Source organism: Pinus tabuliformis, chromosome 9, assembly GCF_031772625.1.
Source record: "Pinus tabuliformis cultivar Carrire ecotype Pingquan chromosome 9, CPIR1, whole genome shotgun sequence".
NCBI classification, from domain to species: domain Eukaryota; kingdom Viridiplantae; phylum Streptophyta; class Pinopsida; order Pinales; family Pinaceae; genus Pinus; species Pinus tabuliformis.
In genome coordinates, this window is record NC_142307.1 from 1,448,407,386 (window position 1) to 1,448,434,427 (window position 27,042).

General features: G+C 38.7%; 1 protein-coding gene and 1 pseudogene across 1 annotated transcript; both read left to right on the plus strand.

The window, feature by feature from the left end:
* The first annotated feature begins 14,656 nt into the window (after positions 1-14,656).
* On the plus strand, positions 14,657-15,355 carry LOC149154024 (benzyl alcohol O-benzoyltransferase-like). The gene has a single exon (XM_089444022.1). It carries the CDS (start codon positions 14,711-14,713, stop codon positions 15,353-15,355), a length of 645 nt encoding a protein of 214 aa, XP_089300148.1. The 5' UTR covers positions 14,657-14,710.
* A 1,495-nt stretch (positions 15,356-16,850) lies between these two features.
* Positions 16,851-18,082, plus strand: LOC149154025 (benzyl alcohol O-benzoyltransferase pseudogene; annotated as a pseudogene).
* Positions 18,083-27,042: the final 8,960 nt, after the last annotated feature.

Consider the following 27,042-nt stretch of genomic DNA (forward strand, 5'->3'; position numbering starts at 1 on the left):
GACGCTTGCAAGAGAGGACTTGGTGGAGCCCTAATGTAGGAAGGAAAAATGGTATGCTACGAGTCAAGGAAATAGAATGACCATGAGAAAAGCTACATGACTCATGACCTTGATTTGGCAGCTATCATTCATGCATTGAAATTGTGGAGAAACTATCTACTTGGTAGGAGGCTTTTTTTGATGATAGATCATAGTGGGTTGAGATACTTTTTAACCATCCTAATCTGAATGTTAGACAAGCTGGGTGGTTGGATACACTCCGTGAGTTTGATTTCGAGATCAGGTACATTAAGGGTAAAGAGAATAGGGTTATAGATGGCCTTAGTAGGAGAGTGTGGGTAAATCACATTGCAACTGAGTTCATATGGGACAGACTTGCAGGAGCTGATCTTGCAGGAAGGAGAACAGGATGATAGGTACCAACCACTTAAGAAAAAGTTATAGCAGCAAGGTACAGGTGATCAAGATGTGGATTATCATCTCACAACCAATGGTTTGGTCAGATTTAGGGACAATATCTATGTGTCGGACAACAACAAGCTCAAGAAGCTTATCTTGAGGGAATTTCATGTCAAGTCATATTCAGGTCACCCGAGATATTAAAAGACATTGACAACGGTCAATAAGTTCTATCACTGGACAAAATTGAAGAAACAGGTGGCTGAGTATGTTGCAAAATGTTTGGATTGTCAGTAGGTAAAAACATAGTGTAAGCATCCAGGTGGTTTATTGCAGCCAATTCTGATTCTAGAGTGGAAAATGAGAGGTCATTAACATGTACTTCATTACAAGTTTTTTGAGGACATCGAAACAACATGATTCTATCATGGTTGTGGTTGACAGGTTGACCAAGGTAGCTCATTTCTTTACAGTTAAGTCTATGAAATCAACTAGTGACATAACTCATATTTTCATCAAGGAGATGTGGAGGTTGTATGGTATTCCTAAGAAGATTGTGTTAGACAGAGATGCCAAGTTCACTTCCAGGTTTTGGAAAGATTTTTTTGCAAGTTTGTGGATAAAGTTGACTTTCATTACAACTTTTCATCCACAGACAGATGGACAAACAGAGAGGGTCAACAAGATTCTTGAGGACATGTTGAGGATGTACGTCATGCATCAGTAGAGGAACTGGGAAGAGTATCTTCCACTGGTAGAGTTTTCATATAATAATGGGTATCAGGAGTCCTTGACGATGAGCCCATTTGAGGAACTTTATGGGCGGAGCTATAGTACTCCCATCATTTGGAGTGATCCAGTGAATAGGGTATTGATTGGCTTGGATATGTTGGCAGAGATGGAACATGAAATGTAGGTTATCAAAAAGAATCTAAAGGAAACACATGATAGGAAGAAGAGTTATGCATATCAACATAGGGTATTGAACATGGGTGGGAAAACTGCAAATCGATTCCAAACACCAAAACTCTAAAGATGAGAGTTGGTGATGGGACTTGCTTTCATATTGCTTGTATCCTCCTACACTATGGGCATATGGGTGTTTCAGGCTAGGGAGCATGTTTACTTGCACATCAAGCCCAAGAGGATCTCCTTGAGGATTACATCATGTGCCAAGATGACACCTTTGTATTGTGGGCCTTTTGATATCATTGAGAGGATTGGACTACTGGCCTATAGATTTTCACTGCCGCCGATAGTGAAATTCCATGATGTTTTCCATGTTTCATTGCTTAAAAGACACGAGAAGGATGTTGATCATGTGATTGACTGTTTTCTATTATAGATGGAACGAGAAGGAGAATTTCAGCCATAACCTGAGTGAATTTTGCAGCGAAATATGCTCTTTCTCTGGAATAGAGAAAAAGAGCAAGTTAAAGTGCAGTGGAAGCACTTTGGGCTTGATGAAGCTACATGGGAGATGGTTGATCAAATGCATTCTATGTATCCTTCTTTATTCATTGGTTGAGTGGATGTACTATGATATATGTTTTGATGTTGTGATCCAGGTGGACATTGGTGGCCACCTGCCAAGTCCACCTGGACCCCCACCATTGTCTTTCTCAGCATTTTCAGTTTCCTTAATTGTAGCACAACTTACTATTTTTAGCAGTTTTTCGGGTCCTGAACTTCTGGAGCCGTTTTGAGGCCCTAAACGACGTTTTTTGGGGAATCCAGGGGAAACATGGGTCCATGGAATGGACCATTGTTTCCCGTTCCAACAATGATAGTGCTCGGATAGATCTTTCTAATGAGCTATTGTACGCGTCAAACGGAGATCATATGCCAAAGTTACGACCCCGGGAAGTTGATGTACCAACTTACCCCCAAACGGGGCCCATAGTTTGGCGTTTCATCTCCTAGGGTTAGGTTTTGGAATGTTTAGGGTTTTCCATTGTTTCTCAACAATAAATAGGCCTTCGAGCCTCATTGTAACACAGTTCAGAGGCATGTAGCCACCACATCTCTTCTCAGAGATAAGCTACCATCGCCCTAGCTGGTTTATTTCCATTTCTGGTTGTAAGCATATTTCAGTATTTTCCATTAACGAAATGAAGTATTATTTCCGCTGCATCTTTGTGTATATGGTTATCTCTGTAATTTGTTGCATTCCTGTTTAAATCCGGATCAGTGGTATCAGAGCGGTCTGCTTTTTCTCTGTTTTTCTTTGCATGTCCCCAACAAGGTCGGGATATAAGGAGTTAGGGCTTGAACTGGTTGAACCTTTACAAGACCAGCCTCGTAAATCCCGACGGCCTCCCATGGCAGACGAGAAGAAAGACGAGGGGGCAGGAGATCCCATCAAAATCTTGCTTGAAGAAGCCCTCGAGCGACAACGGAACGCGATGATGGACAGCTTTGCCCAGATCCTTCAGCGGCTACCCAGAAGCAATGCATCGGCTTCCAGCAGCTACTATGGAAACGCCACACCCTTTAAGGTACAAGTTAATTTTGAAATCCCCATATTCGAGGGTCATATAGACGCAGATGCCGTAGATAAATGGTTAAATCTGCTAGAGGGTTATTTTTCTGTTCATGAATTTTCGAGTCGGGAAAAGATTGTTTTTGCTCTTCTCAAAGCAGCCCCCCACATCAAGGATTGGTGGGAAACCTACTACAAGCAGAAGGATGAAAGTACTGGCTCACTATTTTCAGCCGCACCCACCTGGGATTCGTTCCGGGATGCCATCAAGGAGCAGTACTACCCTGTCGGAAGCTATGAGGATGAATACATAAAGTGGACCACGCTGCGGCAGGGAAGGGACCAAGACGTGTCGGAGTTCACCAATCTTTTCCATACCGTGGCACAAAGTTGGGTATCAAGGATTCAGAGCAACATTTGATACTCAAATACCGTGGCTGTCTGCACAAGTACATCCAGGAAGAAGTACAATTCCTAAACATCCCCTCGCTCGGCGCAGCATACCGATATGCCGTCAAGGTCGAGCAGAAGTTTAAACAAAAAAAGCAAGACTTTGGATCTGCGAATCCAAAGCAGGGGAAAGGTGCCCCTAAACCCCAGAACAAAGGACAAAGCCAAGGCGGGACAGCCCAAGACAACCAGCCGAAGCCGCAAGCAAAGAACAGCGCCGCGAAGCCGAGAAAGGACACTGGAAAATGGTGCGAGTTCCATAAGAGCTTCACTCACAACACAAGTGAGTGTCGGGCCAAGCAGTCACTGGTGGCTGAGCTAAAGGTTTCAGAATCAGATGCATGTTCCGACTCTGAGTCAGAACCCGATAAGGGGTATGAAAAAGGGAAGCAGATCATTGATGCGAATCCCAGCGCCACTGTTGCTACTGCAAAGATCCAGAAAAATGAACCCGAAGATCCAGAGGAGGAGGAGCGTCTCTTCCACTCCCAGATGTGGGTAAAGGGCTCCCCGATACAGTTCATTGTTGATAGCGGGAGTCAAAAGAACCTCATTTCGGCAGAGGTCGTGAAGCGGTTGGGCTTACCGACCACAGCACATCCACAACCATACACCATTGGGTGGCTTCACCAAGGACGAGAACTTTGCGTAAGCCAGCAGTGTCGCCTTCCATACAACATCAAGCCCTTCACGGATGAGGTATTGTGTGACATTGCTCCCCTTGAATTTTGTGATGTATTACTAGGACAACCATACTTGTGGAAGCGACATGCTGTGTATGAATCAAGGCCCCGTGCTGTTATTATTACATTGGGAAATAAGTTGTTCAAGATACCAGAGGTAGCACCACCTGCCGCCCTCTCTTTGATTACTGCAAAACAATGCAGTAAGATCATTTCCAAAACCAGGAAATTTGTTTTCCTGATGATACGCCCTCAAGGAAAGAAGAAGACAGTGGTCGCGGCCTCCAAACGGGGTCCCTCTGCATGACAACTACAGATGGACAAGGTTGTGGAGGAGTACGAGGACATCTTCACCTCCCCGGCAGGGGTTCCTCTGCACTGTCAAGTCAAGCACTCCATCGATCTGACCCCAGGTGCGCCGCTACCCAATGGACCAATTTATCGGCGCTCCGTTCTGGAGAACGATGAAATCAAGAGGCAGATTCAGGAGCTCCTACAGAAAGGTCACATCCGTCTGAGTTCATCGCCCTGTGGGAGCCCGATCGTGTTGGTACAGAAGAAGGATGGGACGTGGAGACTCTGTATTGACTATCGGGCGCTGAACAAGATCACTGTCCGTAATAGGTACCCGATCCCGTGGATCGATGACGTCCTAGACCAACTAAAGGGGGCGAAATATTTCAGCAAGATCGATCTGAAGTCAGGATATCACCAGGTGCCAATCGAACCCTCCGATGTGTGGAAGACTGCCTTCAAATCCAAGGAGGGCCTCTTCGAATGGTTGGTCATGCCTTTCGGATTGACGAATGCCCCTGCAACCTTTATGAGGCTAATGGATGACATCTTGCGGCCATTCACCAACTCCTTTGTAGTAGTATACTTGGATGATATTCTGATCTTCAGCCAGAGTTGGGAAGAGCACCTCCACCACATCCGACAGGTTCTCCAAACACAGCAGCAACACAAGCTATCTGCCAATTTGGAGAAATGCACTTTTGGCATGACCCAGGTTCAGTATCTGGGATACATCATTGATGAACAAGGGGTACATGTCGATCCGGCCAAGATCCAAGTCATTCGGGATTGGCCCTCTCCAACCACTCTAACAGAGCTTCGCAACTTTCTAGGTCTTGCCAACTTCTACCGCAGGTTTGTGTTGGGGTTTTCTCATATTTCTTGGCCCTTGAGTCAAGTCACCAAGGTCGGGGCGAAAGCAAAATTCTTCTGGTCTGAATCTCAATAGAAGGCATTCAGGGAATTGAAGGATCGCCTCTGCACAGCACCAGTGCTCGCGTTACCAGATTTACAACAACCATTTGAGGTCGAGACAGATGACTCTGACTATGCTATTGGGGCAATCGTTACTCAACATGGACATCCAGTGGCATATCACAGTGAAATACTTTCAGAGACAGTCCGGAAGTACCCCACTTCTGATAAAGAGATGTATTCCATTGTACAGGCCTGCCGACAATGGAAGCATTACATTTTGGGGAAGGAAACGGTCATCCACACAGACCACCGACCTCTGCAGTTCATACAGACCCAAGGGAAATTGCATAATGATCGCCATCAGAAGTGGTCTACATACCTGCAACAGTTTCACTTGAATATCAAGTATAAAAAGGGCAGCACCAATAATGTTGCAGATTGCCTCAGTCGGCCACCGATCATGGCGCTAACCACCATGCTCAACTCTTGTGGGCACGAGACTGCTGATTGGCCACTTCTCTACAAAAGCGACCCAGAATTGGGCCACACATACCAGACACTCTTGGAGGGTCGGCATGTTGCAAATTTTCACCTCCAGGACGCCCTATTATGCCACCTCGGGCACCTTTGTGTTCCTTCAAGCGAGCATGCCAAGATGATTTGGGTAGCACACTACAGTCGGGCTGCTGGGCATTTCGGGGTCGAGAAAACAGTGGCAGTACTGCAAAATTATTTCTATTGGCCGAATCTTCGACAGGATGTTGGGAAGTACATCCGATCATGTACTACCTGTGCCATTAAGAAGCACGGCATCTATACCCCGTTGCCTACCCCTAGTCGACCTTGGGAATCCATCTCCATGGATTACATGTCAGGTCTTCCTTCCACTAAGCATGGAAATGACTGTGTTTTTGTGGTCATCGACAGGTTCTCGAAGATGGCCATTATGATGGCCTGCAAGAAGAATATCACAGCAGAAGCCACTGCTAAACTCTTCTTTGAATGAGTGTGGGTACACTTTGGGATCCCACAGTCTATCATCTCAGATCGGGACAGTCGGTTTCTCAGCACATTTTGGTCCAGTCTCTAGTCAATGTTGGACACCAAACTCACGAAGTCCACAGCCTTCCATCCTCAAACTGATGGCCGGACAGAGGTTGTCAACAGGATGATTGTGCACATTCTGCGCATGTATAACTCAAAGCATCCACGCACATGGGACGAGAGCCTCCCCTATGTTCAGCATAGCTACAACTGAGCTCTTCACAGCTCCACTGGCCATAGCCCTTTTTAGGTGGGTTTGGGATTCCAGCCACTATGTCCCATTGATGTGGCCATGCCCCTTGCAGCTACTCACATGAATTCAGCTCATGTCCAGTCCGAAACAGATAAGGCCACCAGCTTCATTGAGCGCATCCAACATATTCTCCAGCAGGTCCATGACATTCTTGAGAAATCAAATGCCAAGTACAAGCAGCGACATGATCAACACCGGGTGCCACACAAGTTTCAAGTGGGCGACAAAGTCTGGTTGCATTTGCAAAAGGAACGCCATACTGGAGCCTATCGGAAATTGAGACCACTCCGATATGGCCCTTACACCATTACTAAGGCTATGGGAGACAATGCATTTGAGCTCAGCATTCCCCCATTCCTTGGCCTGCACCCAGTGTTCAATGTGGACCGCCTTCGGCCATACTTTCCACCATTGCTAGACACATCTGACATTGCAGAACAGCTCAAACCCATAGAATTAAATCCAGATTGCATGGAACAAGCTCCAACTGTATCGAGTTGTCAAAGCAGGCCAACTCCTTTAGCAGGGAAAGTGGCTCACCAGGGAACAAGTTCAGCAGAAGTTTCCTCATCTCATGGAGGAGCTCAACGCAATGGGGACCATTGCTTCCTAAGGGGGGAGGAATGATCTAGGTGGATATTGGTGGCCACCTGCCAAGTCTACCTGGACCCCCACCATTGTCTTTCTCAGCATTTTTAGTTTCCTTAATTGTAGCACAACTTACTATTTTTAGCAGTTTTTCGGGTCCTGAACTTCCGGAGCCGTTTTGAGGCCCTAAACGACGTTTTTTCGGGAATCCAGGGGCAACATGGGTCCATGGAATGGACCGATGTTTCTTGTTCCAACAATGATAGTGCTCGGATAGATCTTTCTAATGAGCTATTGTACGCGTCAAACGGAGATCATATGCCAAAGTTACGACCCCGGGAAGTTGATGTACCAACTTACCCCCAAACGTGGCCCATAGTTTGGCGTTTCATCTCCTAGGGTTAGGTTTTGCAATGTTAAGGGTTTTCCATTGTTTCTCAACAATAAATAGGCCTTCGAGCCTCATTGTAACACAGTTCAAAGGCATGTAGCCACCACATCTCTTCTCAGAGATAAGCTACCATCGCCCTAGCTGGTTTATTTCCATTTCTGGTTGTAAGCATATTTCAGTATTTTCCATTAATGAAATGAAGTATTATTTCCGCTGCATCTTTGTGTATATGGTTATCTCTGTAATTTGTTGCGTTCCTGTTTAAATTCGGATCATGTTGTGTTTCTGTTATGTCTATATATATACATATATATGTAAATACCACATCAAGTTGTGTTATAAAAATCCAATAAGTGATATGGTGTTCGTGGTATGATGGTCATGGTCTCAGTAGTATGATATGATGTAAATGTTGCATCGAGATGTGTTATAAAGCTCCATGTGAAGAATGTGTTTTTATGGTTTATAAGTGTCATTGAACACCTTGGACGGTGTTACCCCAAGGGGGAAGGGTTTGTAATAGCCCTTGGTTGATTTCCTATGTAAATAGAAAATAAGACCAAGGTAATGGGACACATATTCCAAGCTGAATGTTAGGAAAAACATGGTGATGGGTATCACTGGTGCTTAATAAATGGCTATGGAAGTTGGCAAAGCCATTGGAAAAGGAAAATTGTCATTAATTTACATTTATTTATGAACATAAAGGAAAAATAGGAGAAAATGGAGATGAAGGGTCACATATTTGCATGAGAGGGAAAATGAAGGAAAATGAAGAAAATAGATTCCTCAATGATAAAAAAGGCTTCCGAGGATCAGTTACTAGATTTGTGATAGCCTTTTGACAATTTTTGGGTTGATCTCTCTTCCATTCTCTCATACTTTTTCACACTTAGAGCATTCTTGGAGCACTCTATTATTCACTTGGATTGGAGAAAGAAGGAAAAGGAAAGCAGGAAAGTGCAAAGGGAATAGTTGGATCAATAGCTATAGTCGGGTTTCTTTGTAGGTAATAGGTTGCATGTGTGTTTTCCTTGTTGATTTATGGATGCATGGTATATGCATGTGATTTTCTGGTTATGTGTTATTATTGGCATGGAGGATTGCCTCGAGTGATAGTGGTTTTAGTATTGCCTTGCCATTTCCTAGACAAACATGGTGTTGTGGGTTTTCCACTTGATTGTTTTCTGATTGGTGCTCATAATTTCTTATGGTTGTGGGTTGGAACAAACACAGTAGAAGCCCTAGAACAACTTGAGTTGAGTTACTAGTCTTGGAGCCTGGGTTGGGACAAGGGATATGGAGCCTTTGGTGGGTTGAGTTACTAGTCCCTCGAGCTGGGTTGGACAAATTCTCTGGAGCCCTGGAAGGCTATGGGTTGAGTTACTAGTTCCTGGATCCCTGGACAACTTGGGTAGATACCAATATGGTTGGTTTTAGTGATGTCTAACCAAGGAGGTGGAATCACTGTGGATGAGGGTTGAGGCGGTTTGGCCTCTAGAAGCACTGGTTTGATTTTGTTTTAGTTATTCAATGAGATCCCACATTCATGCTTGGAATATGGCGCAGGGGTGATTGGCTGAAAGACAGATTTGGTTCAACCCAATCTACGGTCAAGTGGTACGTGGAAGTCCCTCACTTGGTTGGTATTTTCATATGTTAATATGAGACATTAACTTTTTTATTTATTTATGGGCATTTGTAGAGATTGTGTTGGCGATATTATGGCTAAGTTGCCATGGTTTATATTTTGGTTATTTGTTGGTTATATGTTGGTTATGTGATGTATATTACTTATAGACCTTGACATGTTTTGATGAATGTATGAATGGTTGATGAATACATGGAATAAAAAATGTTATTGTAGCTATTATGAGAGGGAATTAGACCTTTTTGGTGACTCTCATATAATTTTTAAACTCCTATGATTAGATATGCATTCATGACCTGTAGCTTACATGTTCACCATATGTTTGACGAAATGACTATCATGGTTATGCCTGGTTAGGTCAGGTTCTTGTTCAAGTTTTTTATGTTTAGCATCATCTTTATGTCATCTATCATTCTGAGAAGTCTTAGGCAGTTTTGGGCAATGGTCTGGAGGCTACCCTGGAATTGTGGCTCAGATCATGGGACCACATGCTATGAACTGGGAAATTTGGGTCACAGTCGCACGTAGGAAGTGTTGCAAATGTGGTTGGAGGCCTTCAACCACACCTAGGCCTTGTCATGCATGTGGTTGGGAGCCCAGGTTAGTGAAAAGGAGCCCCAACTTAGGGTTTTCTCACTTGGGGTGGTTCTTTGGCCCTTGAGTGTCTTATAAGCCTTGAGGAATGTCTGTGAGTTGTCAGTTATCGACCTCACTTTCATAACTAAAGCTTGGAGGTTGGTTCATGTCCTAGTAACTCTTCGTCTCATGTTTACCCTGGAAGGCTTGTGAATTTGGGTAAATTTAGAAGGGGTGGCTAAATACTAGGTCAATACTTTCCTATCACACATCAATGGTTTGTCGATGATATAATGTTATTTGGAGAGCCATCTATACAAGAAACAACGATGATTAATCTACTTCTCTTGGAATTTCAAGAAGCTTCAAGTACATTGATAAATGGGGAAAATTCCACTATATTATTTTTCAATGCCAGACAGAGAGTGCAGGTGTATCTAGCTCAAAACATGGGATTCCAGGTGGGAAGCCTCCTAGCTAAATATTTGGGTATCTCACTGGTTACAAATTAAAAAAAAAATCTTGTTAGCAGGAGGTTATCAGTAAGATTACCAAACAATTGGATAATTGCACTTTTCAAGCAATGAACCTGGCAGGCCGAGTCACTTTGTTAAAATTGGTCCTCCAAAGCCTCTCGGTTTATCAAATATCAATTTTACTAGCCCCAAAATCAGTTTATAGAGACATTGTCTTTAGATTCAAAATATTTTTATAGCAAGGCACCAAGCATGCTAGTAAGTGGGCTTTGGTGGCTTGGGACAAGGTGTTTCTTCCAAATTTGAACGATGGTTTAGGTTTGAGAGACCCTGAACTCTTAACAGAGCATTAGGGGGGGGAAATTGTGGCGGAGATGGATTTAAGGGGGCTTAGATATTTGGAAGTGAATATGGGATATAAAATATAGACCTGATAGAATGTAACTGGGGAAATTGCATTCTCATTCCTTCCCTTTAGGGTCATGCATTTGGAATTTGGCCCAGGAGAAAAAATCGGTAATTCATAATCACTTTTTTTGGGAAGTCGGGAATGGTAGGAAAACTCAGTTTTGGGAGGAAGCCTAGCAGTAACTTCCACACCTGGAATCCAAAGAAGAGTTTATGAACCTCAAGATGTTTACTAACTCCCTGGGCACCTCCAAAGTGGAATATTTATGGACTGAATACAATCCTCACTCCTCTTGGCTTAAATGGAAAACCTCGGAAGACCGGCCTGATGATCTGGCAATGTAGGCATGGCTAATGCTAAATCTTTGTCTAATAGATAAGAAAATTTAGGTGATGCATGATCAAGATAAGCTTGTATGAGGGTATAAAAAGAAGATAATGTTTATTGTAAAGGAAGCTTATGGTATCGTGGATGGACACCTAGAGATTCATCAAGATCCCCTTTCAAGGAGAATTTGAATGGGAAAAATTTGGCCAAATTTTACCCACTTACTATGGATCATTGGGAGGAGAAAGCTACTGACATGGGACCATTTGCAGAAAAAGGGATTCATTGGTCCATCCTTCTATCCACTTTGTAAGGAGTAGGAGGAAACAATGGAGAAAATTTTGAAAACTTGCACTTTTATGGAAGAATTATGGAATCAAGTGTTTTCCTTATTTGGTCAATTGAATCACTCCCCAAATAGCATGCCAAATAGCCTGTAGTAGACTATAGAGATGTGGAGAGTATCCCTCTTTAATAGTTTGGTGGTCAAAAGGGGATGGATTTTTATATTGAGCTTTCTACTCTAGAATGTTTCGAAGGAGAAAAACATGATTGTTTTCAAAGATATTCAAAGGAGGTTATGTGGAAAATCAATAAGAATAATTTGAAAGAGACTATCCTATCAAAACTGTGGGATGCAAAGGACTAGAAGATGGATTATTTAGAGGGGCACATATTGAGGGACTTGGAAATCTCACAATAAATGCTAGTCACTAGTGAGTCACGTCGTCTTAAGGAATCAAGGGTATCCTCTTCTCCCCCTGGGCTTTGTCAAATTAAATTTTGATAGAGCCTATAAAGGAAACCTAGGACCAGTGGGATACGAGGGAATTTTTCATGATGAGATGGAAAATGCCTTACGAATCTATGCAAGTTATTGTGAGTATACCATTAATAATCTAACGAAATTTCAAACCAGTAGAAAGAGGGTTGATTATAGAAATAGAGGAATGCTTTTCTAAGCTCTATATTGATGGGGACTCTCGAATCGCAATAGATACAATGCAAAAACTATTACATGGATCTCTAATGAAGAAAGTAGTTAAAAGTTGGAGGTTGGAATTTCTGGTCACTCACATTTAGGTATTATTACTATCCTTCCCATATGTTATCACTTCTCACTCAAGAAGGACTGGTAATAAAGCAACAAATATTTTAGCAAACTGGGGCAATTAGGAACAAGATCTCAAATATTCAACCCCTTGGTCGTTGATGATCATATACAACTGGTTCAACTAGATACATAATATGCTAGAGAACATCAAGGTTTCCTCGATGGGGGTGACGGATTAAAAAATCCTTGAGAATGGTGTGGGTGCCTACCACTCCACTGACCCTCTTAACAACTAAAAGGGGTGGTGTGGCACTGTGCTACTGTCTAGTCTCGTGCAACATTAAAATCTCTTCTGTGGTGAGTTGATGTATTCAAGGGAAGGCACCACATTTGTGTTTATTGTGTTGGTGAAGCACTTAGGGAGTACTCGACATGAGCTTCATGGTTTTGAAGGTGGTATGGGATGCAAGGTCATTGGAGGCATGCATGTTTTCTCAAAGCAGAAGGCCAAGATCTGGAAGGAATTTTCTGATGGGAGACTGGGAGCAGGGATGTGAGGAGTTAGCTCTGGCGCTTGGGGCGAAAAAAATTGAGGAACATTGGTTTATTGGCTGCACATTTGGGACCCTAGAATCATATGCTATAGTTCAGCTTCATCTCACGAAGTTTGTGAGGAAGAACTACATCTTGGGGCCTAGTGGATGTTGGAATTCCTGGTAGAATTGTCCCTGGATTTTCTAGCTTGCTGAGAGGTATGGAATTTTATTTTCTTATCCTAATTTCCTTACTTAGATCGTAGAGTTTTGGGGTGCTTCCTCTATATACGGGGGTGTTTGTTTTTAAAAGTTAATTCTGGTGACACTCTCTTTTCTTATGGGGATCGTCTTTTTGTGTCTTATGTGTACTTGCAGTATTTTGAGAAACTCATATAGAGAAAGCTGGGGAAATTCATTCCCTAGGCCATTCAAGCTAGATGTGGGACATCTCGAGTTAAAATTGTTGTGATTATTTGGGTGGGAGAGTTTCTTCATCTCTGGAAATATTTGGTCTTTGTTGGCCTTGTTTGGTGACATGTTAACGACTCTAGGGTTGAATCTAGGGGCTTGAAGCTTGTAACTTGGATTAGATCTTGGGCTTATTTGGTTGATTATGTGTTGTTATGTTTTGGGAGTTGGAGGTATAGGCAGGGAGGTCTCGTCCCTTTCTTCCAGTTCTAGCTAATTATCCTAGACCATTCCAACCATACATTCTCATCGTTCGAGCACCAAAATGTAAGGGTCTAGGGATTTGTTGCAACTGGTACTCGGTGGGTCGTCGGAAAGAGAGTTGTGAGCTAGGTTATTTCAGTTGCTTGTTAGGTAGATATGCGACATTACATGGGAGGGTGAGAAGGGGGGTGGGGGAGCATGGTCATCATGAAATTCAAAGGATGGGAGACCCAGGGCACGATGAGGTGGTTGACCCCCACCCGTCCCAACTAGTTAGAAGTGAAGTTCAGGCCCCTTCTCTCGAGACTCTTGATGGTTAGTGCTGTCATGTAACTCACCTTTTGGAACAACTAAGCATGGATCAACATGATGATCAAAATGTGGTTGTCAATTTCATGAATGATCTACCGTAATCAGTGGCAAATGCAAGACTGCTTGACCAACATTCGAAGCGGGAAGCGGCGCATACAAGAGAAGTTGAACTGCTTTGAAGGAAGGATGGCCCATATGGAAAATCACTTACATTGTGACTTTATACCTCCTCCATCGCTGGGATATGGTCTTCATCATTGTGCTCTGGTCAACTCCTCTAATGCCTAATGGTTGTGAGGGGTATTTTGATTTTGAACTTCTGGTATAATTGACCTTTCAAGTTTTAGTTTCTTATACCGTTTTGGCAATTAACTATTTGTTTGGGATTTACCTAGTGGCGAGTAAATCTAATAAGAATAAGGCCAATTTTTTTTAATAAAATATAATCACTATTGTTAACTTTTAGATTAATAAAAATATCTAAACTTACAAATAAAAATACCTATTTATTTAAAAATAATCATTTAAAAATTAAAATTAAAAATGTTAACCTACGAGGTAAGAAACGGTCACCTCATTGACAATGATGTACACCTACTTGAAAGTGAATTGGCTGTTATGTGACTTATTATATTTAATCCGTATCTATCCCTATGTTCTTATAAAGTTGTTCAAATATCTGCAATTTTCAATAACTTTGAAAAAAACAACTCTACCACCCCATATATTCTTACCGGGTTGTTGGCCTTGCCACGTTCAAAAATATCTGTAATTATCACTGGCCATGAACCGTTATTTTTAACATTATCCCTGCTAGCTTTTTAAGTGGCCATGTTCATAAACGCATAAAATCAATACCGCTCTGCCACCAGGAACCATAAAAAATTCAACGGTGCCGTTAAAGCGTATATTGACCTTATGAAAGGCAGGAGGAGATTATATGTAATAGAAAAGTACGCCAGAATATCCTTGGACTACATAAATTTAGTAAAAATCGCCATTATAAAGCGTTTCAACAACCAGACCACCGGTTCCACTAAACCGTCAATTGATTATAATTACACTGTGCAAAACAAGCACAGGAACATCTATAAATTTGGCTTCCCATGCATACCATAATACCAAGTTGTGCAGATAGCAATATTGCTCTCTTATCGTTTTAATTTGCAGGCAAATCTTCCAAGTCTGTGTTTAAATGGCGGTTCTTGCATTAGGATGGACAGTAGCGAGACAGGCACCAGCAACTCCAGTAGTGGCTCCTGTTCGACCCCCGCTGCCTCCTCCTCTACTATTTCCAAAGGAGTCTCCCCGCCAATTTACAGTCACTAAACGCCCACCTCTTCTTGTTTCCCCGAACCGCCCCACTCCCACCCAACCTCTTTATCTTACCAATATTGACGATCAATTGGGATTAAGGTTTCATGTCAACATACTTATGTTTTATGCACCCCCCTGCAATTCCTCCATGAATGGTCATGGGAAGAATGATCCATTCCAAGTTATTGGAGAGGCTTTGGGAAAGCTTCTGGTAGATTACTATCCCTTTGCCGGAAGACTGAGAAATGCAGATGATAAAGGTAAGCTTATAATGGACTGTACTGGTCAAGGAGTTCTTCTTGTAGAGGCCGAGGCAGATATTTCCTTGGAAGACTTGGGCGATCTCTCTCCACCTATTCCTGGTGCTCTTGAGTTTATAAACAACGTTCCAGGATCGGACACCATTACAGACTCTCCAATTCTTCTGTTTCAGGTTGGTCATTGCCATTTTCCAAATTCTTCTGCTTCAGCTTGGGCTGGTCATTGGCGTTTTCAATTTGTTTATGATAAATCGCATGCATAGTTGGATATTTAAATTTCAATGTGATGTTTTTAAATATTTATATGGAAATTTAGGATATTTAAATTTTTATATAATATTTTAAAATTTTAGGAAGCAATGGGACATGTATATGTGTAAATTTATCTTGGACGGAGGAGAAACTAAACCATAAGGTTAGCTCATAAAATTTTGATGATGTGATTTTTAAGTTAACAAAATTTTAATGATATAATTTTAAAAATAAGATAATATAATTTTTACTTAAAATTTTCTTATTTTTCATAATATAAATCACAAAAATGTAATCCTATCATTTAAGTCTTCCACTCTTTCCACTCTTTTAACTGGTTAACTAAACAAAATATACAAAAGATATAAAAAAAAAAAAAAAAACAGAAAACTAGTTCCACACACCAACCATTATAAATAAATAAAATAAACTCTTAATTCTTTCCAAAAATAATATTCCTATAATAATATATATGAATCTCACTTCCATCGAATCTTTTATGGACCATCTTTTGTCATAATTTCTCTTCAACCCCTATTTTTTGTGTCTATTTGTTGATGACAATTTCAAGTAAATTTACAACTTGGCCTTAAATTTTAATACTAAGTATAACATCGCATGTGTCTTATATTTAATTCCTTTTATTTAAAAATATAAATAAAATTGCTTTTTTAATAATTTTTTATTTAAATTTTTTAAACAATCTATTTTAATTTTTAAAATAATTTAAATTTAATTAATTTAATTTTTTAAATAATTTAATTTAAATAAATATAATATTTTGTAAAATTAATAATATTTTTATAAAAACATATTATTTCAGATATGAAAATTCCCAAAACATTATATTTAGGATATTAAAAGGGTTGAAGAGAAAATATATTTTTTCTTAAAGTGTTTTCAATATATTTAAATTAAAGTTCAATTTCATTTTTTTTTGTTTATGATAGTGGTGGTGGTTAAAGTTCACTGAGACCAAACTTTGGTCTATTAGACCTAAAAAAAACGTATATATACTTTTTCTTATAAAAAAATTCTAAATATTAATAATTTCCAAAATATACATATCTATACTTTCTCTTTTAAATATCATGAATATATCTAAATTAAAATTTAATTTCAAAATATTTCTTATGATAGTCATCTTCCAAATTTAATAAGTATTAAATATATTTTAATCTTAAACAATTAAGAAATTTTTGGTCAACAAGTTTCGAACTAACAAGTGTGGTTCATCATCAGGACCAGATATAATATTTAAATTATGATATTAATTTATTAATCAAAAATTTTTGTTATATGATTTCTACCAAAAACATTTGCTTAATTCATTATGGATCACAAAAACTGAATACGGAAAAAATTTTAAACAACTTAAATTAATACATTTTAAACATAAAAATAAAATTATAAAAATATGTGTTTTTTTTTTAATTCAATAAATTACCTATAATTTCAAAAAACTTTAATAATAACCATCATAAAATCAAGTCCCACAAAGAAAAGATGGGTCTCCTCTCCAAGTTAGACTTAGGAACAAACCCATGGTATAATTTCTAAGCGACTTTGACGCTTAGAGGCATTATTCTATTTACCAATTGAATTAAATAAAATATATCTCGTAATTTTACAGAAATTTGACGCATGAGCTTTGTGAATTGAACTTGCTTTTTCGCCAGGTAACGCGGCTCCGATGCGGAGGCTTCGTAGTAGGGTTGCGTTTCAACCACTGCGTTAGTGACGGCACTGGAATCTTACAATTTCTGAAGTCTCTTTGTGAAATAGCAAGAGGGGCACCAAGCTCTAAGGTTCCTCCAGTTTGGGATAGAGAAATCCTTCGACCCAGAGCCAAGCCAACTGCGGATTACCCGGGCCTCCGTGAATACTATGAGTTTGAAGATAAATATCAGGAATCATTGGTGCCAGGGGCTGCTGCAGTAGAGAAAATGAGGTTGAAATCGTTCTACTTTGGTTCAAAAGAACTTGCAGCTTTAAAAAGACAGGTAAATGGTCTCAAACTTTCCACCCCATTTGAAGTAATATCGGCTTGCTTGTGGCAATCGAGAACAGTGGCTCTCAATATACCTGCTGACCAGGAATTGGCATTCATGTTTCCATTAAATGCCCGGAATCGATTTCGACCGGCTCTTCCAGCTGGTTACTATGGCAACACACTTGCCTCCGCCAACGCTACGACAACAGCCCGGGATCTCACTCACCGCCCGTTGTCTTACGCTGTGAAATTGATTAAAGATGGCAATAGAAGAGTGAATGATGAATATATGCGATGTATGATTGATTTGGCGCAGGTCAATGGCCGCCCTCTCAGTACCTCGGATGGCTCTTTCATCGTTTCAGACGTTTCCAAAGTTTTGCTTCACATAGCAGAGTCGGATTTCGGGTGGGGAAAAGCTGTGTATGCGTGTCCTGTTTATCCGGCAATGCCACACTTCACATATTTAGCACCCGCCTCGAAGACAGACAGTAGAGGGATCATAGTTCCTGTTTGTTTGCCGCCAACTGCCATGGAAGCATTTGAAGAAATTATAAATAAAACAATCAATAATGGCCTGCAGCCCCAGTGATCTTGCCGCGCCTTTCAAACTGATGTTTGACTTTTAAATAAATAAGTTGTCAATTTTTTCTACTATTGGAAGGCAGAATAAAAAGCTGCACTATGTCAGAGATTGGAATTGGACATTGGGAATCTCTTCCGCTGCATTTCCAATGCCAAATCCCCAGGGCCATAGGGGTTGTATAAACTTTATTTCAATATATATAAAATTAATGTTAGTTAGTATAGATATTCAAATAATTTATTGTAATGAAATATTTTTAAAAAATATAAGAATTATGCCTAGTAAAATACATCGGTTTTTTTTATACTTTTAGTTACTTATCACTTTTTAAGAGTTAATAAAATTTTCTTTTACATCACATGGATATTCAAATATTTTATTTATGATTGAGAATGAAAATAAAATATTATTACAAATGGCCTTCACTTAAACATGTAAATTTATTTTTGTTTTTTTATTATAGTCAACAATGTGTTTTTTTTATTTAAAGAATATTTTGTTTTTATTTTAGAAGAAGATATATGTGTCAACTCCATGTTGAATATGGACGAAATTTGATAATTGACAAATAAAAATAATATTATTGATATTATATGTTGTGTAATTCATTTTATATATTCAATTTACATTTAATATTTAAAACAAAAATATATTCATAACAAAAAAATAATGCCACCCATAAATAAAATATTTCAATGTCCATATTAAATAACATAATTTTATATCAATTTTATGTAAAGAAATTTAAAGTAATTTAAATAAAAAAAATTCTTGTATTTTCACTTTCTATTCTAGGATGGATATGTAATTTATTCCATTCTTAATATGAAATTGATATAAAATATTTTAAAAATATTAGTAACAAAAAAATATTAATATGACTCATAAATCAAATATTTCAATATGCATTTTGAGTACACAAATATATGTGTGTGTGTGTGGAGAAAGAGATGGTATCTTATCTATATATGTTTTCTATTTCCAAACATGGTGTGTATGTATGAACATTTTAATGTGGAGATTGTGAATCATTAATAAAATATTCAATGTCAACTATGTATATATTATATAAGAGGAGTGAAGATAAAACAAATTTATAGCTAAAATATTTTATTAGTGTTTTGCTCAAAATGAGCATAAATTCATCTTTAATATTTAGATCTATAAAGAGCCTAGAGGAATAAAATGCTGGGAGGTGGAAACCTTTTCTCAAATTTTCACTCAAAAAGAAGTTTGCATCTAAATATTTTTTATATTTTATGTGCTTGGTTAATCTATGATGGTTCTACATAAATATGTAAGATAACATCAACTAAAGGATTACTTTCATATAAGCTCATTGTCAATCCAACTTATTCATGTTCATCATATGCCAACATATTCATCTTTATCATTAGAGTCATTGAGATGTACGGTAAAATAATACTTATATTAACAAATTAAAAAATAGGGAAAACAAAAAATGAATGTCCTTAATAAATGAAATACTTCAATTTTTACATTAATTTTACATCAACTATATATATATATATAGATATATATTATATATATATATATATATATATATATATTATATATATATATATATATATATATATATATATATATATATAGATAGATAGATATATATATGATCTATTTTTGTATGATTAATTTTGTTGTGCTAATAACAATTACATATTTATAAACATATGCTTTCTTATTTCTTCTTGTGCTAAGGTTTTATTCGTTGTTTGCACACACAATCAGGTAAATTTTCTTATGTTTAAAAAGGCATTCATTAGAAAAATAGCTTCAGAAACAAATACTGAACAACAATTATTCAGAGTATTGCAAATCATCAAAAAGACACATTAACACAGTGTTTTGATGAAGGAGTTCACCCCTCTTGGGCAACATCTCCGTGGTCCAGCTTCCAAGGCTTGGGCCTTTGTATTAACTCAATGTGGAAAAAAATCTATTTACAAAGCTCTAAGGCTTCTGATACCTGCACCAATGTGTTCAGAATGTCTAAATTAGCCAAGAACCCCTCTTTCTGAGCTCAATTTGTTTGCAAATTGACTTCTCTAGAGCTCAGTCAGCCTTTTCCTACATTTTCTCCTCTAATTCTGGAACATCTCCAGTCAACGCCGCTAAATTTGGTGGCAGACCCAAATTTAGGGGCACCGCCAAATTTACTGCCAGTTTAACTCATAGTTAATTAAGGCTTAACTGTGCTTAATTGAATTCAAAGCCTGATTAGCGTTAAACAACCCGTAACCTCCGACGGCTTAATAGATCTGGTCACATGTAATGGTTATGTCGCATTGAATGTTAGAGTGGAACTTTGGAGTTAACTAATGGTTTGAGGTTGTGGTGTTCACATGAGAGTTAATGTCATGGTTTTGGAGGAGTCTGTTACCTTGATCGTCGGGATTATGTATCGTTCACATGCTAACTGATGGAGTGTTGTATGGTTGGAGCCCGCCAGAGTTAATGTTACCATTTGCAGTTATATACATTGTGTTCACATGCGGGGGAGGGCTGGCCTGTAGGCTGGACCTCTCCTAACCTCCAACCTCCAAATGATTACAAATTAAATATATCTGGAGAATAGATAGGGTAAGAACTACCCTATAGCATAGTTGGTAAGGCATATGGTTTGCGTGCAGTAAGTCATGGGTTTGACCCCAACTATCGCCAATAAATTTTACTCCACTGTTAGACCTCAAATCTAACCTTTGGGAGGTGCCACATCGTGGCCTCGAGGCTTGCCACGTGGGATTCTTCCATTGGTACAAAAATGAACTAATAAAAGCGTGTGAACAAACCACTATACAATCCAACCAGATAATGCCACTTGTCGATCCTTGATTTTTCATTGGCCAATGTTGACCATGCCTAGTCACCTGCCACGTTAGTAGTACAAACTACTAATAGTGCAGTGACTCGGCATTTCTTTTGCAAAATTTACTTGTTCAACAAAGCCATTATAACACAATAAATTTCTCATACGAACTCAATTTTGGATGAAATGAGTTGCGTTAGGATCGCTTTTCCAAGACGAACACGGTCGTTCAGGTTTTGAACCATTGTGAGAACTTTTTTTTTTGAGCTAAATACTAAGCACCTAATCATTCCTCCCCACTGGAAGCATTTTGGACCCCAAAATATACTATCAATTATTCGGCAGGTGAGGGTACAACTCCCTCACCTTCTCAGTCTGCAACCATTTGGCTTGAGAAGGCTTTTGTCGCTAGAGTCCCACTCTAAGGTATTCAACATCCCCTCTCTTTGAAGTTTTGGTTATTTTGTCAAGTGTGAGATCCTGCTGAAGTTCACCTCGATATTCTGGCGAAAAGTCATCTATTGGTGGCAGCTGAATATGCTCTCCTTGATCATCAATCAAAGGAGGCTCAAACAATCTCAAATTCTCAAAATTAACAACAGAGTATATTTGCATTTAGGGAGGAAAATCAAGCCTAAATGCATTGGTACCAATCTTTTCCATAATTTTAAAAGGACCATAATGAATTGGTTTAAGCTTTTTACCTTCCCCTTGAAACCTCTCTTTGCTAATATATAACCAAACTTCGTCGCCAAATTGAAATTTGTGATCAACCTGGTGTTTGTCATGCCTTGCCTTGTAGCTTCTTTGACTTTTCTCAAGATGTTCCTACACTGTATGATGTATGAAGTGAATTTTCTCCATGAGCTTCTTTGCCTTATTGATGTCACTGTGACCATTGATGGCAAGATCTTTCTCAAAGATGAAGTCCAATGGAGATCTTGGCAATTAACCATAACATGGCTCAAATGGCGATGTGTTTGTGGAAGAATGCTTTGCCCTGTTGTATGCATGTTGTATGTAATGCAACTGTTCATCTGACAACTTGGGATGTTTTCTGCAATATCCTCTAAGAATATGTTGACCACCTTAGTTTGTTCGTCTATTTGTGGATGAATGGTTGTGCTCTTATTTAAATTTGTGTCCATCGTGTCCCACAAATTCGACCAAAAATTCCCAACAAATCGAGAATCTCGATCACTTACAATAGAAGTAGGAAGACCAAAATGAACCCAAATGTTTTGGAAGAAAAGATGAGTTGTTTGTTTAGCTGTAATTTTCTTTTTACATGGTGTCAGTATGCATATTTTGCTAAACCTGTCTACAACTACATATAAGTAATCATGACCTTTCCTTGACAATGGAAGACCTCCTACAAAATCCATTGAGATACTCTCCCATGGACATGAAGGTACTGCAAGTGGAGTGTATAAACCAAGTTTCATATTGATAGGCTTACTTGTAGCACATAAAGAACATCCTCTTATGAAACAAGAAACATTATCCAAGATGTGTGGCCAATAACGATACCTTTGAAGATTCACTACTATCTTGCCTACACCAAAGTGTCCAGCAATCAATGAAGTGCATGCCTGCCTTATGATACTGTTTGTTTCTCCCTGTGGAATATACAACTTGCCCAAATGATACAAAAAACTGTTATTTACATGATAATCCAACTCTTCAATTTGATTTCCTTGACTCAAGCTTGCATATACTTCTTGAAAGTCACTATCATTTGCATATTGTTCTAAGTAACTTTCATGCAAAACAGAATTATGCTTGAGTATAACAGATGAATTTACAATAGGCCTTGAAAGCATATCAACTACCTTATTGTAGATTCCCTTTCTTTACCTGATAACCAAATGAAATTGTCATAGAAAAACCATCCATATGAAATGTCGTGACTGCTACAACTTTGACTGTGACTATAAACACTACAATGGTTGATGGTCTCCTTCCCCATCAAATAGTGCTTCCATTTCTTAACACTTTGTATCAATGCATAAAGTTCTTTGTCATATGCGGAATAGTTAGTTACAACTCCTTTAAAGATTTCACAATGAAATGAAATGGGCTTACCATGTTGCAATATAACTTCTCCCATGGCATAATCACTTGCATCCGTTTGAATCTCGAATGACTGTCTAAGATCTGGAAGTGCTAATACTAGTGTTTCACTTATATTTTTCTTCAGAGCATAAAATTATTTATGTTGTACATCTCCCCAATGGAAGACTTTCTTGACAGTTGTCCATGCATGTAATGGAGCTGCAATAGAAGAAAAATTAGCAATAAACGTTTTCCAATATTGTGTTGCCCCTAAAAAGTTTCTTACCTCTATAACTGTATTGGGCTTGGGCCAATTCGGAGTGACCTCAACCTTAGAAGGGTCTATCTTTACCTCACCTCCTCCAACAATGTGTCCCAAATGCACTAAAGAAGTCTTTCCAAATTCACACTTCAACATCTTTAAAAACAACTATTCTTTTCTCAATACATCAAGTACTTTGTTTACATGCATGACATGTCCATCTCTTGACTTGCTGAATATGAGGATATCATCTATGTAGACAATGTCAAAATCGTCTAGAAATGGTCTCAATACACCATTAATTACCCTCATGAAAGTAGTTGGAGCATTTGTAAGACCGAAAGGCATAACAAGCCACTCAAATAATCCTTGTTTAGTTTTAAAGGTACTTTTCCAAATGTCTTCTTCAGCTATACTAACTTGAGGATAACAGCTTCGTAAGTATAACTTAGTGAAATACTTTGCATACCTCAACTGATCAAGCAAATAATCAATTCTTGGGAGTGGATAATGATTCTTTGCCATGATTTTGTTCAATGCACGGAAATCCACACACATGCGCCAAGTTCCATCCTTCTTTGGCACTAAGACAATGGGTGAACCACATGGCGAAGTAGATGGGTGTATGATACCCTTGCTCAACAATTCTTGAATTTTCTTTTTGATTTCCAAGCTCTCCATAATAGACATTTGATACATGCCAAAGTTCAAAAGTGGAATATCCTGTTGCAACTGAATCTCATGCTAAATTCGCCTACTGGGAGGTAACCCCTTTGGTTCCTGAAACATCCCGCCATGCTTATTTACCACATCAAACAAATCAGATTTCAATTTATCATCACAACCTTCAAAAGATTCATAATCAATATCATTATTTTTCTTGATCATGAGAAGCACAAAATTTTTACTTGCATTTACTAGTCTCTTCATCCACCCTGCATTAAGCAAAGAAATGTTCATCCTTTTGTGATGGGCTCTCAGTATGTACTGCACCCCATTCTTGAGCAATATGTGTTTGTTGTCATGGCGATAAAATACTGCTTTTCCATCATACAAATAAGGACTACCCAAAGTGATTCCTGAGATTTCATGTGGAACTACATCTAACACAACTTCATCAATGAAATTTTCAGTAATGGAGAACTTGAATAAACACTTCCTCGTAACCTGTAAATTTGCATTGTTAACTATCCAACCCAATTTATATGGCTTATGATGAGGTACAATTTCAAGGTTTAGTTTTTTAACCAAGTATTCTAAAATCAAGTTTGATTGTGACCCACTATTAAATAATGCATCAATATTTGTATTATTTGAAATCACTCTAACATGAAACAACTTTTTTCTTGAATCTTCATTTGGAGTGTTGTTTTGACTACATGATGAACTAGTGCTTGCAGCCGTTTCTTTTCCTTTTGTAACCATGGCTGAATTCTTGGTCTCATCACCAGAATCTGAACCAAGGTCATATTGTGTGGTAGTGGTCGTATTTTGTTTTTCCTTATTGTTTTATTTCTTAGTCCTTAATTCAGGATGCAATTTCCAGTAGTGGACTTCATCATTCCACTCTTTGGAATAGTGTTTGCATGTGATTTTCTCCCCTTCTTTCTTCACACTTGCATTTTTCTTTCCCTTCGATTTTCCAGCCTTATCTTTCTCCTTGCCCTTGAATGGATTCCTCTTACTACCCTCTTCCTGAATGTTCTTTCCTCTAGATTCATGGTGTGTGGCTTGCAAACATACCTCATCTAAATTTTTTGGATTGAACATAAGAATAGTATGTTTTAGATAGGAATATAAACCCCCAATATATTTCAGCAGTCTATCTTGGGAATTCAAATTCACTCCTAATAACAAAGCCCTTTTCCTAAACTTCTGTATATAATCTTAGATTGTTTGGCCTTTAAGCTACCTAAAATTTTGCCAACTCATAATGGCTTTTTGCATATAGGCTAAAGAATAAAATTGTCTTTTAATTGCAGAAACAAATTCAACCTAAGTGATGGATATCTTACCATGGATTCCCATTTCCTCTTGAGTTTTTTCTTCCCACCTAACTAGTGCAGCTCCTTCTAGCCTCAATGAAGCCAACTACATATTTATGTCATCTTCTTGAAGGTTCTGAATTCTATGGTATACCTCCAACTATCGAATCCAATTGTCCAACTTTTCTACATTCACCTCTCCATTGTACATGGGAAGTTCAAATTTTATGTCCAATTTAAGTAATGGAGTCTTTCCTTTTGGGGTTTTGGAATGAGTATGGGCTATTTTAGTGGTGGTAGTGGAAGATGATGTTGTGTGAGATGGTGAAGATGATGACGAAAATTGATGAGGATCGTGGAGATGGAGGTGGATTTCCACCATTCCCTTTAGAATCCTTCTTCTCATCTTTTTTGTCCTCTAAGCTTCCTTCTCCATGTCGAGGCTTACAACTCTCTCCAACCATTCTAGTGTTCCTCTCTTCATACAGGACTTTAACCATCTCAGTTAAAGTATAGAAATGTTTCTTTAATTCTTCCTCTTCTAAAGAGGGACCTTCAGGCTCTCTTTCTCCAGACATAATGGCTATGGATTTAGGCTCAAAAATTGGTGCTACTTGTACCTCTTCAATCTCAGTTGAAGACAAAACTTGAGGAGTTTCAAATGCAGCTGGAATTGGAACTTTTGGTGGTGGAGATTGTGGCCTTGTGGCTTTCCTTCTTCTAGGCATTACTTCAGGAGTTGCAACCAATAGCTTCCCTTCAACTTTCTGCAACTTTAACCTTGTAAGCATCACAATTTTGCAACCATTAAAATCCTAATTGCACAAAATCGAGAAATCAAGCAATTCAACCTTTGCTATGATGCCAACTTGATATATTTTTGTATGATTAGATTTGTTGTGCTAATAGAAATTACATATTTATAAACATATTCTTACTTATTTCTTCTTGTGCTGAGGTTTTATTAGCTATTTGTGCATACAATCAGGCAAATTTCCTTAAGTTTAAAAATACATTCATGAGAAAAATAGCTTCAGAAACAAATATTGAATTTCAAATATTCAGAGTACAACAAACCATCAAAGAGACACATTAACATAGTGTTTTGATGAAGGAGTTCACCCATCCTGGGCTACATCTCCTTGGTCCATCTTCCATGGCTTGGGCCTCTGTATTATCTCAATGTAGAAAAAATGTTGTTTACAAAGCTCTAAGGCTCCTTATTGTTGGGTTGTGTTATATTCTTTCCACGACTAGCCCATGTAGTTAACCAGGGGGTTAGAAGTGGGGCAAAGCCCCACGCTATATTAGGTTGGGCAGACATACCTATAGTTTTTTGCATGATTTTTCACACATAGTTTTGGACGCGATGGTTTTCGATCCATGGTTTTGGACGTGATGGTTTTCGATCCATGGTATTAGATGTTTCGACATGTATAAATATGTATTGTAACTTTCAAAGGAACATAATGAAAAATCAAGCTAGTAGTCCTAGTTTTGGGATCCATGGGAAAATCTCTGTCTATATGTGTTTTATGTCTTATGCTCTCAAATTGTTTATTTTCTGTGTTTTAGAATTCGTATGTGGGTAATTTCTGTACAGGGTTAAAACCTACATTTGGTATTAGAGTTGTTTTGGCTTCAAGGGGACACCTTTATTGTTGAGGGGTTTCTCTTAGGCTTGTGGTAGACCCTATTAAGTGGGAGATCTGCAGGATTGATTCTAGTGGTGAAAGGAGATGGCGAGCAGTGGAAAGATAGAGATCGAGAAATTTAATGGTCAGAGTTTTGAGTTATGGAAACTCAATATGGAGGATCTGTTGGTGGATAAAGATCAGTGGATCATGGTAGATTCAGGTACTAAACCAACGAGAGTGTCAGATGAAGAATGGAAGAAGTTGGATCGAAAGGCAAAGAGCACAATACGATTGTGTGTCTCAGATTCAGTATTGCTGAATGTATCAGGGGAAGCTATGACGAAGGCTTTGTG

What these genes read in the sequence shown, in the direction of transcription:
- LOC149154024 (XM_089444022.1), top strand. Translation starts at nt 14,711, where the DNA reads ATGGCGGTTCTTGCATTAGGATGGACAGTAGCGAGACAGGCACCAGCA.